The sequence below is a fragment of the Coffea arabica genome, chromosome 6c, assembly GCF_036785885.1.
Source record: "Coffea arabica cultivar ET-39 chromosome 6c, Coffea Arabica ET-39 HiFi, whole genome shotgun sequence".
Lineage (NCBI taxonomy): Eukaryota > Viridiplantae > Streptophyta > Magnoliopsida > Gentianales > Rubiaceae > Coffea > Coffea arabica.
Genome location: NC_092320.1, coordinates 21,902,001 through 21,915,046, shown reverse-complemented (window position 1 = coordinate 21,915,046; position 13,046 = coordinate 21,902,001). Strand labels below are relative to the sequence as shown.

The 13,046-nt window shown below is 34.2% G+C and overlaps 1 protein-coding gene across 1 annotated transcript; it reads left to right on the top strand.

Moving 5' to 3' along the window:
• The first annotated feature begins 4,013 nt into the window (after positions 1 to 4,013).
• LOC113693896 (uncharacterized) lies at positions 4,014 to 12,641 on the top strand. Its single transcript, XM_027212661.2, has 6 exons — positions 4,014 to 4,394; positions 6,362 to 6,454; positions 6,803 to 7,036; positions 7,365 to 7,467; positions 10,198 to 10,427; positions 12,000 to 12,641. Exons 1-6 carry the CDS (start codon positions 4,069 to 4,071, stop codon positions 12,220 to 12,222), a joined length of 1,209 nt encoding a protein of 402 aa, XP_027068462.2. The 5' UTR covers positions 4,014 to 4,068; the 3' UTR covers positions 12,223 to 12,641.
• The last annotated feature ends 405 nt before the right edge of the window (positions 12,642 to 13,046 follow it).

Sequence of the window (13,046 nt, the reverse complement as noted above, 5' to 3'; positions counted from 1 at the left end):
TATATACACATTTATATATATGAATAAAATAGAATGATTAATCAATGAATTATTGATATGAATAAATAATAAATGAACAAATTAACATTTCTCTATTAGGTGATTTGTAATACGTTACTGTTAATGTGACTAGTTAACTAGTTTTGAACTTAATTAGTTTATATGTACTCAAATCATTAAATTCCTAAATTCGAAGATGTTTACAATGCAAGGTACACACACATATATATTTATTCGAGTAGAGTAGAGTTTATGACAAATTTTTAAGAGTGAAGTTAGCAAATAAATAAATTATAAAAAATTGGGTTAAAGAGAATTAAAAGATTTAGTGTCATAATTTAGCAATGGAGGGAAACATTTGGCAAGTGACATAAGAAAAGGGAAAAAAAGAAGAAAAAAAGCAAAAAGAAAAATGGAAAAAGAATAAGAAAAAAGGAAACAAAAAAAATTAATATAGTGGGATTAATTTTGTCCAACCATATCATAGAGGGAGCCAACATACCTATAAAAGAAATTGAAGGGGGCTATAAAATACCTATAAAAGAATGGGCTTTGGATTTTGTAAGTGACAATGGTAAGTCTAGGGTGTTCACACTTCGAGAAAAATTGAATAACCAGCCGATCCAACTTAGATCAGAAATAGGATGTCAATAAAATAGAATTTGAGAAAACAATTAAGATCCAATCTTAAAATTTGGTAAAATAGTTTGGGAATGGATATTGAAATTCGATTTCCAAATTACCAATTACCGACCTAATTACTGAATTTCATATTTTAATTAAATATTTTATATAATTCATGCAGACTAAGATATCATATTACATATTAATGTATTAGTCAATATTGTTATAAGTTATAATTTTTTATTATAAATAAATATGTGACCTTAAAAGCATATTAATTAACATATTGATAACTTTTATATTATTAATTACATATTCAATAGACTTAACTAATCTATATTAGAAAACCAATATAAAACTTTGGATATTTTACTGAAATACCTATTATCTGGCCGAAATCCAATTATCAAATAAAAGTTTGGGCAGTAATTGAATGTTGAGATTGTTGAAAATAACGAAAAAATCAAAATTTTTTTTTTACGAAATTACCAATTATTGGCCAATGAACACTCCAATGGTAAGTGTAATTTGGTTAAAACTCGAATAATAATTGGTGTTTTTGAACAAACAAAAAAAATAAAGAGTTAATTACATCTACCTTCCTTGTGCTTCAGTCAAACTACAAGTAAATCCCTTAAAGTTTGAAAAATAATGGCCACCCTCTTTAACCAAACAACCTTTGATAAATGGTGTTAAAATATTATGCGTGTAGACAAAAAGACCCTTCCCCTAAAACAAACCGGCCACCACCATCTGTCTTCATCCTCTTCCCCAGCACAAATCCATACTATCACATCTTCAGTAATATCCCAAGTCCCACATCCTGACTGCAACAAATTCTGCTTATGACACTCAAGCCACTAAACAATGATTACGGTTGCAAAGATGATAACATGATTCTGGAAATATATACATTTTTTAAAGTCAAGTCCCAGTGCATTCCGGGAAAAGGAACAATGATCAACATAAAAGTTTCTAAAAAACTGTATTGACTCTTTTATTGAACCGCGTGCAATTCTTATAAAATATATAACCATAGCAATTGCTCATAATGTTATCAAAACTAAATGCTCATTCCACAGATAAACTGAAACCATCCATATTTTTTTTTTCATGTCCAAGAACTCATCCATTTATGCTCGCCTCTCCCTTCCACTTAGGTAACCATTTTTGCACCCTCAAACTCTTGAGCCCTCGCCTATTTGTTGTGTTCTTTCGTTTGCAATTTAGGTTTTCAGATCAATCATAGCACTAATATGTATTTCTATCACCCTTGACCACTCAGATGAGCCTTTCACAATCTCTTCTCCAATAGATTGGAATTGAATCTTCCTTTGATGCCCATTTTAGACCTATACAGGAAGCATGGAGGTTCATGAGATTTTAAGACCTTGGCTTGACGGAGGTTGTTGGTGGCATAGGAAGAAGATTTGGCATTTGTTTTTACTTATATTACACAAATTGGGAATGCACTAGTGCAGTTACTAGTGGTTTTTGGAATAAGAGCGGTGGATGGAGAAGCAAAGCATTTGTTTTTCTTTGCTGAACTTTTCTTTTTTATATCAATTTTGTTTTTGGATTAATGTTTCTTACATTGATAGTGTATACTATACTGTTAGTTTTGGAAGAATGACAACTATATAAATTTGAACTTCAACTTTTTTGCACATGTGTTATGGATCACCGTTGCACACGTATTATAGATCCAACTAACGGTGATAGTATATGCACTGTCAGTGTATAAAAAATTTATTTTTTGTTTTTTGTTTATCCTTCATTGGTAAGACATGAAGGGGTATTTTGGACCTTTTAGTATCTTTTGGTTTGATTGGGATAAACAAACGTTGGAGTGAAAAAAGACTGACCTATTTTTCAAACTTCACGGAGTCTTGTCGTAGTTTGGCCAAAGCATAACGAGGTAGATGCAATTAATCCAAAAAAAAGAAGAAGTAATAATTGGTAACTTGAATGAAAACAAATGAACTAAGTACCAAAAAAGGAAAAAAAGAAATGAACTAAGTGCAATTAAAAAAACCTCAATAAAAAAAATGTTTGGACAAACTGCTAGAAAGGTGGATTTAATTAAACCTCATTATCTAAAATAAAATTTCCAATACACAATTGATCATCTCATCTAATTTCATATTTAAATTTTAGATAATTCACATGATTTCATATTTTTATTTTAGATAATCAATTTTTTTTTATGTTTGTATTTGCTTTGGAAATTAGATTTTGAATTATTTAATAATTAAAAAATTTAAAACCTAAAATCTAACCTATAGTGGGTTTTTGCTGATATTGATTTCTCTTCACTAGAGTTTTTGGTTAAAATAATCTACTTTTCAGAAAATAATCTCGTAGTAACGTTCTTTCAATTTTTATTCCCTTATTAATCTAGTTATTGCTATGTCGACTACCATCAAAGGAAAAGAATCACTTGTAAATATTTTTTCATATATTACATAGTTATTCTTTATTTAGTGCTCTAATGACATTCGGTAGGCAAATTGGAAAAGGAAAGTGGATCCATAATTAGTGGTTTAAAATCGTCGACCACCCTCTAATAGCAATGCTTTTGCCGAAGATTTTTTTTTTTTTTTTTTTGCTGTCATTGTTCCTCTTTAGCATCATTCTTGATTGTTATTTCACAAGTTCCTCTCTTTTTTCTTGTTACTTGCAATTTTATATATGGTATTCTCCTGACATTGTAAATTTTAAGAAATTTGCAAAAATTCAAATTGTTTGAAGTACGAGTAAGCATTTCAAGATACATGTAATATCATAGTTTACATGAACTATAAAAATTCTGCTATAAGGGGAAAGAAAAGTTCAAAAAAATTTCCCTTGCATTCTTTGACTCATCAAAAAAGAATACATTCAAAAAAAAAGGAGAGAGAATATGACTAGGTCATTGTTAGTATAAAATTTAACACACTATATGAGCCCATCTAATGTGAAAAATACTAATTAACTTAATAATAGATAGATAAATATTTTTATGTATCTTTAAGATTGTACGCAAGTTACAACATTTGAACTATTGAAAAGTTATTAAGAATCCATTATTGTGAATTGTATTTCTCAATATAAGATGAGAATGTGAATACCTTCCATACTCAAAGTCCACATGGTAACAAGTAAATTTTTTTTTTGAAAAAGGCAACAAGTAAATTAACAAGAGAATAAATTTTGAAAGTGTATTAATTTGAGAATAGTTTTAAAGAAGAAGGTTATTGTTGAAATATACTCCTTTTGTACAGTCACTTTCCACGACAAGTTTTTACAAAATTGCGAACTAGTACAGGGCAGGCCCAGCCCTAAGGAGGGGAAAAAAAAATAAATTAGACATAATGGAAATTTGAACAAGAAAAAAAAATCTATTTTTATTTTCTTTGAATCTCACTTGAGATAAAAGTTATACAGGGACACCCAACAAGCAAAATGGCGATCCACAAAACCCAGAGAGGAAAGCCTCTCCAGAGGCCACCTTCTAGATCTTCCATTCTTATAATCCTTACAGCTACAGTTGGCTGCATTGCTGTTTTCTACATTGCATCTTCTTTCTCTTCCACAAAAGGGTTTTTTTATTCCATCACAGAAACGAGTATACAGAGCAGCAATGCTAGGAATCATAGAGATTCTGAGAAGTATTTGTATTGGGGCAAAAGAATTGACTGTCCCGGGAAGCATTGTGAGTCTTGTGAAGGCCTTGGCCACCAAGAGTCCAGCCTCAGGTGTGCTCTTGAGGAGGCGATGTATCTTCAGAGGTAAATATATTAGTATTTTTAACGGAAGGAGAAACCGAAAATTCTTGACTACGTGAATGCTTGGACAAGTGGGTTTTTGTTCTTTTGTTGTTTTATTATGTTAATTCTCGTTTCGGAGAGGTTTTGGTTTTAAAAAATGGAGCTTTGTTATCAGTGGTATATTGAAGTACAAGATTGTCAGCACTGGGTACAAGCGATAATAGTAATAGAGGAGCAATTTTGGACGTACAGCATGTATATTACTGGATTTACTGGTGATATTGATTGGATTTCTTAAAAATTTAATAGGGGAGAGGAGAGTTTGCTGATCCTTCACTATAAGGAGAATGAGAGGAATATTGTTGATTATTCACGGCTTTGGGATTTTTGTAGTTTTGTCTCTTCTGGTTCATTATCCAACTTTCCCCATTGAGGGGTTTCCATTGGAAGGATGAAGGTTTATGATAGAAGGTATTGGTAAAGTACCACATTGGCAAAAGTACAAGTAAATTTCATATAGAATCGATGGAAGAATTCTGCTTATGCATTACGTCTATTATGAGTCTGCTAGTAATTTTGATTGGATATAGTACGGATCTAATTTTAAAGAAGAGAGAGATCTGCATCTTTTGGCATTGCTAAGTACAACTAATTCTGTAAACATGATGTAGTTTACCTCAAAATGTACTGGTTTTCAGTAAGTAAACTGCGCATGATACTGATATAGAAGAATGTTGATCTCCCTTTCATTTCCCCTCTTCTTTGTCCCCTTTTTAACTCAATTTGGTTCAGAAAGTCGTAAATTTTACTGATGAGGAAATATATAGTTATATACAACATTGGCAGTGCAAAGTACAAGTGCACTGCCATAATTGTATTGTGGGAAGAATTTTACTTACACACCCGGCATATAATGCATTCTATTAGTAACTTTGAATCTTTGATTGGATGTAATATGGGTTTAGTAATGAAGAAGAGGAAGCTGCATTATTTTCCGGTACTGAGTAAAAGTGAATAATTAAATCTGGTGTAGTTTACCTTGAGATAGATTGATTTTGTCTTCGTAAATACCCTCGTTATTACTGATATAAAAGAAAAGTTGATCCTCCTTTTATTCTCCGTTATCCCCCTTTCCCTGAGTGAATCTGATTGTGGAGGTTATAGATTTTATCATTTGGAATGAGGGTGTTATCTAAACATTGCAAAATGGGAGATTCAAGTGACTTCAGTTGAATCCTGTGCCTAGGGGAATAGAAGAATGTTGCTTTCCCCTGTGTATGTATCATTGGATTTGATTTTACCGTTAGTCCCCTGTCTTTCTTTAGGATTTTGTTGGGAAAGACTGGAACTTTTAAATGAAGAGGACAGTTTTGCAGTACTAATTATGGGTGATGCATGTTTTACACTGCATTGCTTGAATGTTGTTTTGTGATTCAAAAAACTGTTTGAGGTGTTGCAAGAATTTGGGGACAGCTGATGAAATTGTAGCATATAGAGATAAACCAGCACATGTGAGCTGTGGTAGTATGCAACTTTAGTTACATATCAATGAGAATTTTTGCTGGATGTTATCTACAATTATAACAAAACAAACATGTTCTAGTTACCTGCACGTTCTGCAATTTTGACTTTCGAGATTTTAGCTTACTCTGGCAAACTTTTGCATTTTAAGGCTTTCCATTCTTCTTAGTGTTTTGCACTTGGAGGACCTGTTTTCACATTCAGTTGGAAGTCTTACTCTATGGATGTAACCCTTAAAAGACTTGGAGCTGTTAGCATTATGCTCTGGTGCTACTGGGTTACAGGTTTTGTGGGTCTTCCCCTTTCATGGCCTCATTGATTCAATTTACTCACTGAAGAACAGAAAAGCATCTGTTTTGACAATTGGTGGACTTAGCATTTCAAGTTTTTGTGCCTTTTCTAATGCCCATAATTATGCAAAAAAAGGCCTACTGATTCCTGTTCTTTGCTCCTTTTGTATGTTTCAGAACCTTGGTAATGCCTTCTAGAATGTGCATCAATCCAATACACAATAAGAAAGGGATTCTTCACCAGTCCAATGATGCCAGTTCAGAAGAAAGGTGAGTTATGGCAAGACTTGTATTTAGTATCACTGCAAACTCTGGCCTCTTACATTGAAAGGAAAAAAAAGAAAATATAAGAAATAAAGGTAAGACAAAAATGGTTACAGTTGCTACTTGTTTGATTTAAAAGATGCAAGTATCAAGTTTTCCAGTATTACTAATTGCTTACAAATGCTTCTAAAACAAAAATGAATCGATAAAGAGTAAAACAAAGTGGTGCAGCTGAAAAATTTTGTAAGGCTTGTTTGTTTTATTCCATTTATATTATCCTTAAGTACATGATGAAATAAATCAGCAAAAAGGGGTCATTTAATGACTAACCTACAATTTTAATTTTTTTGTTAGGTGGGCAGCTAGCTCTTGTGCAATGGATTCCTTGTATGATCTTGATCTCATATCTGGAACAGTACCTGTAATTTTGGATAACTCAAAAGAATGGCATCGGGTGCTATTAACAAGCATGAAATTAGGATCCAGAGGGATCGCCAATGTGCAAGGAGTTAGCCGGGAGGATCTTGGATCAAAAAGTTCGTATTCGAATATTTTACTCATAAATCGAACAGCAAGTCATCTATCATGGTAATTTAACACTTCTGTATTGCCTTTTGCTTTGTTCTAAACTGTTCCATCTTCCTTGCGTTCAATGATTTGTATACAAGCAATCAGTCTTTAAAATTTTGTTACACACTGTTGAAGGATGATCTTGTTTTTGGGTTGGTAAAGGATCTAAGTTTTGAGCCCTTTAACTTGTTGAATCATGCTCGGGTTGGTCACTTCCTCTTCCCTCTAAGTTTAGGTTCACCGATGATTACAGTTTCATTGTAGAAAGTTCTTTGTGAAGCTCATGGGCTTGGTTTTTTGAATCTTGATAATTTTCTTGTAGGTATTAATCATGGTAATCATTCAGGTTCATGGAGTGCAAGGATCGGAATAACCGTAATGCTATTCTCTTGTCATATTCTTTTCTTCCTTCAATGGCTAGCAAGAAGTTGCGGAATGCAGCAGAAAAGGTTGGTTCATAGTGATATATGCAGCATTTTGTTCCATTTTCTGTTTCCTGTCATTAGTATCAGTCACTAGTGAAACACAAATTTGTTGTGCTGTGAGATTTTTTCCTCTGTCCTAGCAATTTAACTTGATTGCAAATAACACTTCTTATTAGCGCACTATCTTTTCTGGTTTATGCCCATGCAATTGGTAATGTTGCTCTTACTGTTTTGTTTTTAATTTAGCCACTTATCATGGTAATGTGTTTTGAGCGTTTGGCAAAGCAGGACCTTCTCCACTCATATTTATGATACTAGGATTTGCAAAAGGCTAAAACATAATTGACTGGAGTCTATATTCAGATTTTTTAGTTTTTTTCCCCTCTCCTTTTATTTGTAATATACTTCTCTAATCATTTGTTAAGTTGCTTTGGGATCTTGTTTTGTAGTCTCAGGTACACCATGTTAGCTTTAAACCTTGGACAGACATGATTCTAAGGTATGCACTATAGTAGCCTGTGATGTGATGTTAAATTGGGACCACTTCTTGTCTATAACCTGAGAGTCAGGTAGCTTGTAGACAAAGAAGAATAAACTTCTCTTTGAATGTAAGCTTTAGACTGAAGCAATTCAGGTCGTTTTGGAAAAATTTCCCACCATCAGGTTAGTTAAATAATCAAGAAATCTTTTGTGGTCTAGTCCTAGCTCTCCAAGTGCTGTATTGTTTATGAAAAGCTTTATATCACCTAATACTCATTTAAAATGTACTAACTAATTGGAGTCTCTTAATTTTCTGAGAGTGTTCTTACGAATTGCGGAAGTAAGCTTAACTACAAGCTTACCTTTAGGCTGAAAACTAACTTCTTTATTGTCTAAAAGTGGATGTAAAAAATCTTGATTGGTTGATCTTGAGGGTCTTCAAAGAGTCTATTAAGAAGCTAAGAGTGGTTCCAGCTTCCAAACACTGTATCTTAACCATTTTTGAATTTGATGCATTACAACATAGTCTATATCCATTATGAACTCTTTAGTTATTTTGGTCCTTTTGGTAAATGTACAATTACAGCCTGACTATTTTTATTTTATATTCTTGTTGATCTAAGTTAGACATGACAGAAGCATTGCATATGTTTCTGTTGATGATCTCCTGAGGATGCTACATATGGTGTGAACTTTTTTGACATGGAGAATTGTTGCCATGAGTTCTCCCCTTCCTTTCCTCTCCCATAGCTAAAGAGGAAAAGAAAGGACAGGAAAAAAATGCTGGAAAGAAAAGAAAGTTCTGTCAAATATGGGAACAGAATGGTCTGTCATAGGTGCAATGTTTAATAAAGCCCTCGTTATAAGTGTTTTGCTTGGTATTCTTTTGAAAATGGGGGAGATGGTCGATAAGTTGTCCTTAAGTCTGATAGCCAAAATTTATACTCTCATTACATTATTTGAGCACTGCAAAAGGTTTGTTGCTTTTTTGAGTTGACTATCAAAGTTTGGTTTGATGAAGAGAGCAAAACCTGGGCATAAAGTAAACTTGATGTTGAAAATGCTGTGGATCTTGTTTTGGACAAATGTGTAATGATATCTCAATGATACGTAAAATTTCCATTCCTATGGAAGATTTTTGGTTGGTGCTGCTACTGGAAGTTTGAAATGAGATATTCCCCTTTTATAATCATTTTGGTGATGGAAATTTAAGAAGACTGATCAGTCTACCATTCACCACTCCATGGCAGGGTAAACGTTAATGTCATAAAAGCTTGACAACTGCAAATTAGTTGTAAGGTGCACTGTTTCTTCCATAAACAGGTTGGGAACTTTTAATTTTTTAAATATATATTAACTCCTTTTCCTGTCTGAGAGTTGAAGCTTCTAGATATGGCCATAAGTGAACACTAGTGTCTGGGTAAGCACAGGTTCTCTGTTAATGCTTCGAACCATTCTTAATAGGTGTGTCACGTGCTTTTTGTATTGAAAGGAGTCCAGCATACAGGTCAGGGGGCACGTGAGAGGCTTCAATAAGTAATTTCTTTCTTTTTTATAGCTTCAGCTTATAGATGAGGGCCAGGGGGTTAATTCACCACATAGAAATACTGTATTATGCTTGTGAGTTCCACTTGAATTTTACAAGAAGCCTCGCCTTTTCACTGCTGCTGCATGCTTTACTAGTGGCTTCTTTGGTTGGTTGCTTGATTAAAATTTTTGGTGCATATTGTGGGGCTTGAATATTTGCTGGAGATCTGAGAATGAACCTTGGTGTTCAAATATGACAGTAAGTTTCTTTTGTTTTAGAGCTATTCTTTTTTTCTTCTGCTGGCTGTTTGTGTATGTCCCAAACCATTTTGGTCTGAGGTGCTGATCATTCGTTGGTTCTGCATTCACAATTGAAATGAGAGTCAAGAGCGTGTATAATAAAAAAGTTTTGGATGTATGTCATTGGCGGGGCATATGCCTGTTCAAAGTCAATATAGGTTAGGTGACCTTTGGGTTTTGTGTGTATTTAGAAGTTTTATATGCATTTTGGGTTCATCTGTGACTCAAAATGGCTTGGCCTAATTGTGGTTAATGTCATCTGCATGTGGGCACGTGTTGTTTCGAATACCTTCTTTAGGGGAGTCAAAAGCTTTAAGATGCCATCATTGGTGCCCTCAAATGCCTAGTGTTCTATTGCAGTCAGCTGCAGTATTGCTTTGCTTTAAGCCTTTTTTTTTTATATAAAGTTAATATGATTGATGTTGTTTTCCATTGTTATCCGTACAGATTAAGGTGCTTCTTGGTGATTATGATGCTATCCATGTCAGACGAGGTGATAAACTGAAAACTCGTAAGGATAGGTTTGGTGTTGTTCGGTCTTTGCATCCTCATCTTGACAGGGATACCCGTCCAGAATTTATTTCGTGCCGAATTGCAAAATGGGTCCCACCGGGACGAACTCTTTTCATTGCTTCAAATGAGAGAACCCCAGGTTTCTTTGCCCCACTTGCATCGAGGTATTTTGTCTTCCAATCTGATCCTCCTGAACTTTATATGATTGCTGTCTAGGAGTAACAGCAGATCAAAATTTTGGATATCCTGGGGCCCCCAACCCCCACCCCCCTTTCCCCAAACCAATAAAAATAAAGGCCTTCTGCTTATCAAAGATTAAGAGAAATTGTTTTGCCTTGGTAGTTGTATGAGTCCTAATGACACTTTTTTATATCAAATTTTCTTTCTGCCTATGGGTCAGATTTTGGGTGGAAATTTTTTCCTATTGACTTATCGTTTGGTTTGGCTAAGCTACTCTGGGCAATTAGCATTACGCTTTGGTGTCTTTTCTCATTGTTATCTAATATATAAATACTCATCTGACTGTATTGTGAGTGATTTAGTATTGTTACTATTGTCTGCAAAATGACATAAAAGCAACTCCTATGTAGTTGATTATCACAGAAATTAGCTCGTCTGATTGCTTTGAACTGGTTTGCCATGTTTATTCTCCCCTATTCTCCTGTTCTATGTTTGAATTAGCAGCTTGAAGTTACATGCTTTTTCCAATATTTTATTGTTTCACATTGTACACTATTCACAAACAAATGCCTATCAAGACCATCTAGAGAGCTGTATGTAGTGGTGAGGTGCATGTGTGGTCAAGGATTAGGATAGATTGACAAAGATGTGGATGATAAACGTAGTAGTTGGGATGCATAATAATGTGCTGGTGCCTTCAAAATTTTGAATGGGAGGTAGATAGAAGAAGTGGTGTTCTATTGTTTTGGTTGTCCTGGACTATTGATTCCAATGTTGCTAAGCTTTTTTTCTGTCTTTTTTTGTTTTTTTTGTTGTTTTTGGGGGGGGGGGGGTGGGGGTGGGGAGTGGGGGTGCTGGGGGGAGAAGGAGAGAGAGCAGTATGGAGAAAGAGAATCAGCTGCAAAGGATGAGAAGCATGCTGAGGATTTCTTTCAGCAGGTGTCTTTTTTTTTTTTTTTTTTTAAATAATGTCATCCTGTTGGTATAGTCGACATGTCAAAGCAAAATTAGCTGTAGGTCTTCAAGTCACCTTTAGGACTTTCTGGTTATCGACTTTCTTGGTTGAGGATCCTAATGTTATTTCACTTATATATTTGGTTCAACTCTTTGGGGGAAAAAAAAAAACTTTTCTGATCGGAACATCTTTTGGGTTAGAAGACTACAAATTTGTCCTTCCTCCATTGTATTATTATGTGTGGTTTGCATCAATGGGATGTGTTTGTTGTTGTTGGAGGTCTTCTAAACCAAATTTAAGGTTTGTGCTAAATCAGCCATATTTGGTTTTTATATGAATATGACTGTGCGAGTACACTGTAAATGCATATGGTAAAGACAATTTTCCAATTTTTGTTTTCCTAGTTTTTCTCTACACCAAGTTCCGAGTTTGTCACAAAGAGATCTAGGAATCTTCGCTTATGTTGTTTAGCAATGCTGTTTTGGTTTTTATTGTCTTCGTGACTTGGGCAATTTTGTTGCTTACAATGTGCTTGAACTTATGAAGTCAGGTTTAATGGATCCTGGGATGGCTAATAGACGTCTCTTTTCCTAAACTTTAGGTATAAATTGGCATACGCATCAAATTATAGCAGCATTTTGGATCCAGTGGTCGAGAACAACTATCAACTCTTTATGGTGGAGAGACTTGTCGTGATGGGAGCCAAGACATTCATTAAAACGTTCAAGGAAGACGACAATGATCTTAGCCTCACAGACGATCCGAAAAAGAATACCAAGACATGGCAGGTACCTGTTTATACACTGGACATAAGAGAATGCTGATCCATTTTACTCATAGCAGATCCAAAAAAAGTTCTTCCCCTTGAGATCACTTGTTGGATGACAAAATGTCGAGCAGAATCGTACGTCGAGTGCAGCTGGAGGGCATAGCATATCTCTCGTTGAATTCTTGATTCTTGCAGCTTCTGCACAAATTATGAGTTATGAAAATTTTCCTTCTCAGGTGAGCTTAGGGTTGTATGTTGTGGTTTGGCATTTTCTTTTACAGTGTATGTAACTTTCTAAATGTAGCACAAAGGGAGCTTTCAGCATTTGTCGTCTTCAAAGAATGCTTTGAGTCAGTTCCACATGATTTCATATTCATTGTAAGAAATCATATGCTCATATGGTCTTTGGAAATGCTTGTAGAGTTTCTTTCTTCTTGGAAGGAAAATGCATTGTTGGATTAAATGTTTAAACAACTCGAGAACTCACTCTGCTGCTAACTATGGTCTATTGGAAGTTAGTTTTTTAACTTAAGTAGGTGAAAAGATTTTTAGGGCTTACCTTATATTATTAGGTGAAAAAAAATCTTAAAGGCCTTCTTAAAAATTGAACTTGTCAAACACTGAACTAGATTGGCCTAGCATGCATTAATATTTCCCTAACAAATTACATTCAATCACGTACTAATCATAACTGATTCATTCATAATAAGAAGCATTCATACATATGGATTCAAATCTCGATTAAAATATCACCCAAAAATAAATCAAATAAAAATCTCTTCTTTTTTTTTGGTCACATAGAGGCTTGTCAAAGCAGAATTATATAATTGAATGATATTGTCATGTTAACTATGTAAAGTGTCCGAGAAAAAGAGAGAT

Excerpts from the sequence above, each read along its gene's own strand:
- LOC113693896 (XM_027212661.2), top strand. The coding sequence starts at position 4,069 with ATGGCGATCCACAAAACCCAGAGAGGAAAGCCTCTCCAGAGGCCACCT. Across the intron at positions 4,395-6,361 it reads GAGGCGATGTATCTTCAGAG|AACCTTGGTAATGCCTTCTA; the intron begins GTAAATATATTA and ends TGTATGTTTCAG. Across the intron at positions 10,428-11,999 it reads TTTGCCCCACTTGCATCGAG|GTATAAATTGGCATACGCAT; the intron begins GTATTTTGTCTT and ends CCTAAACTTTAG.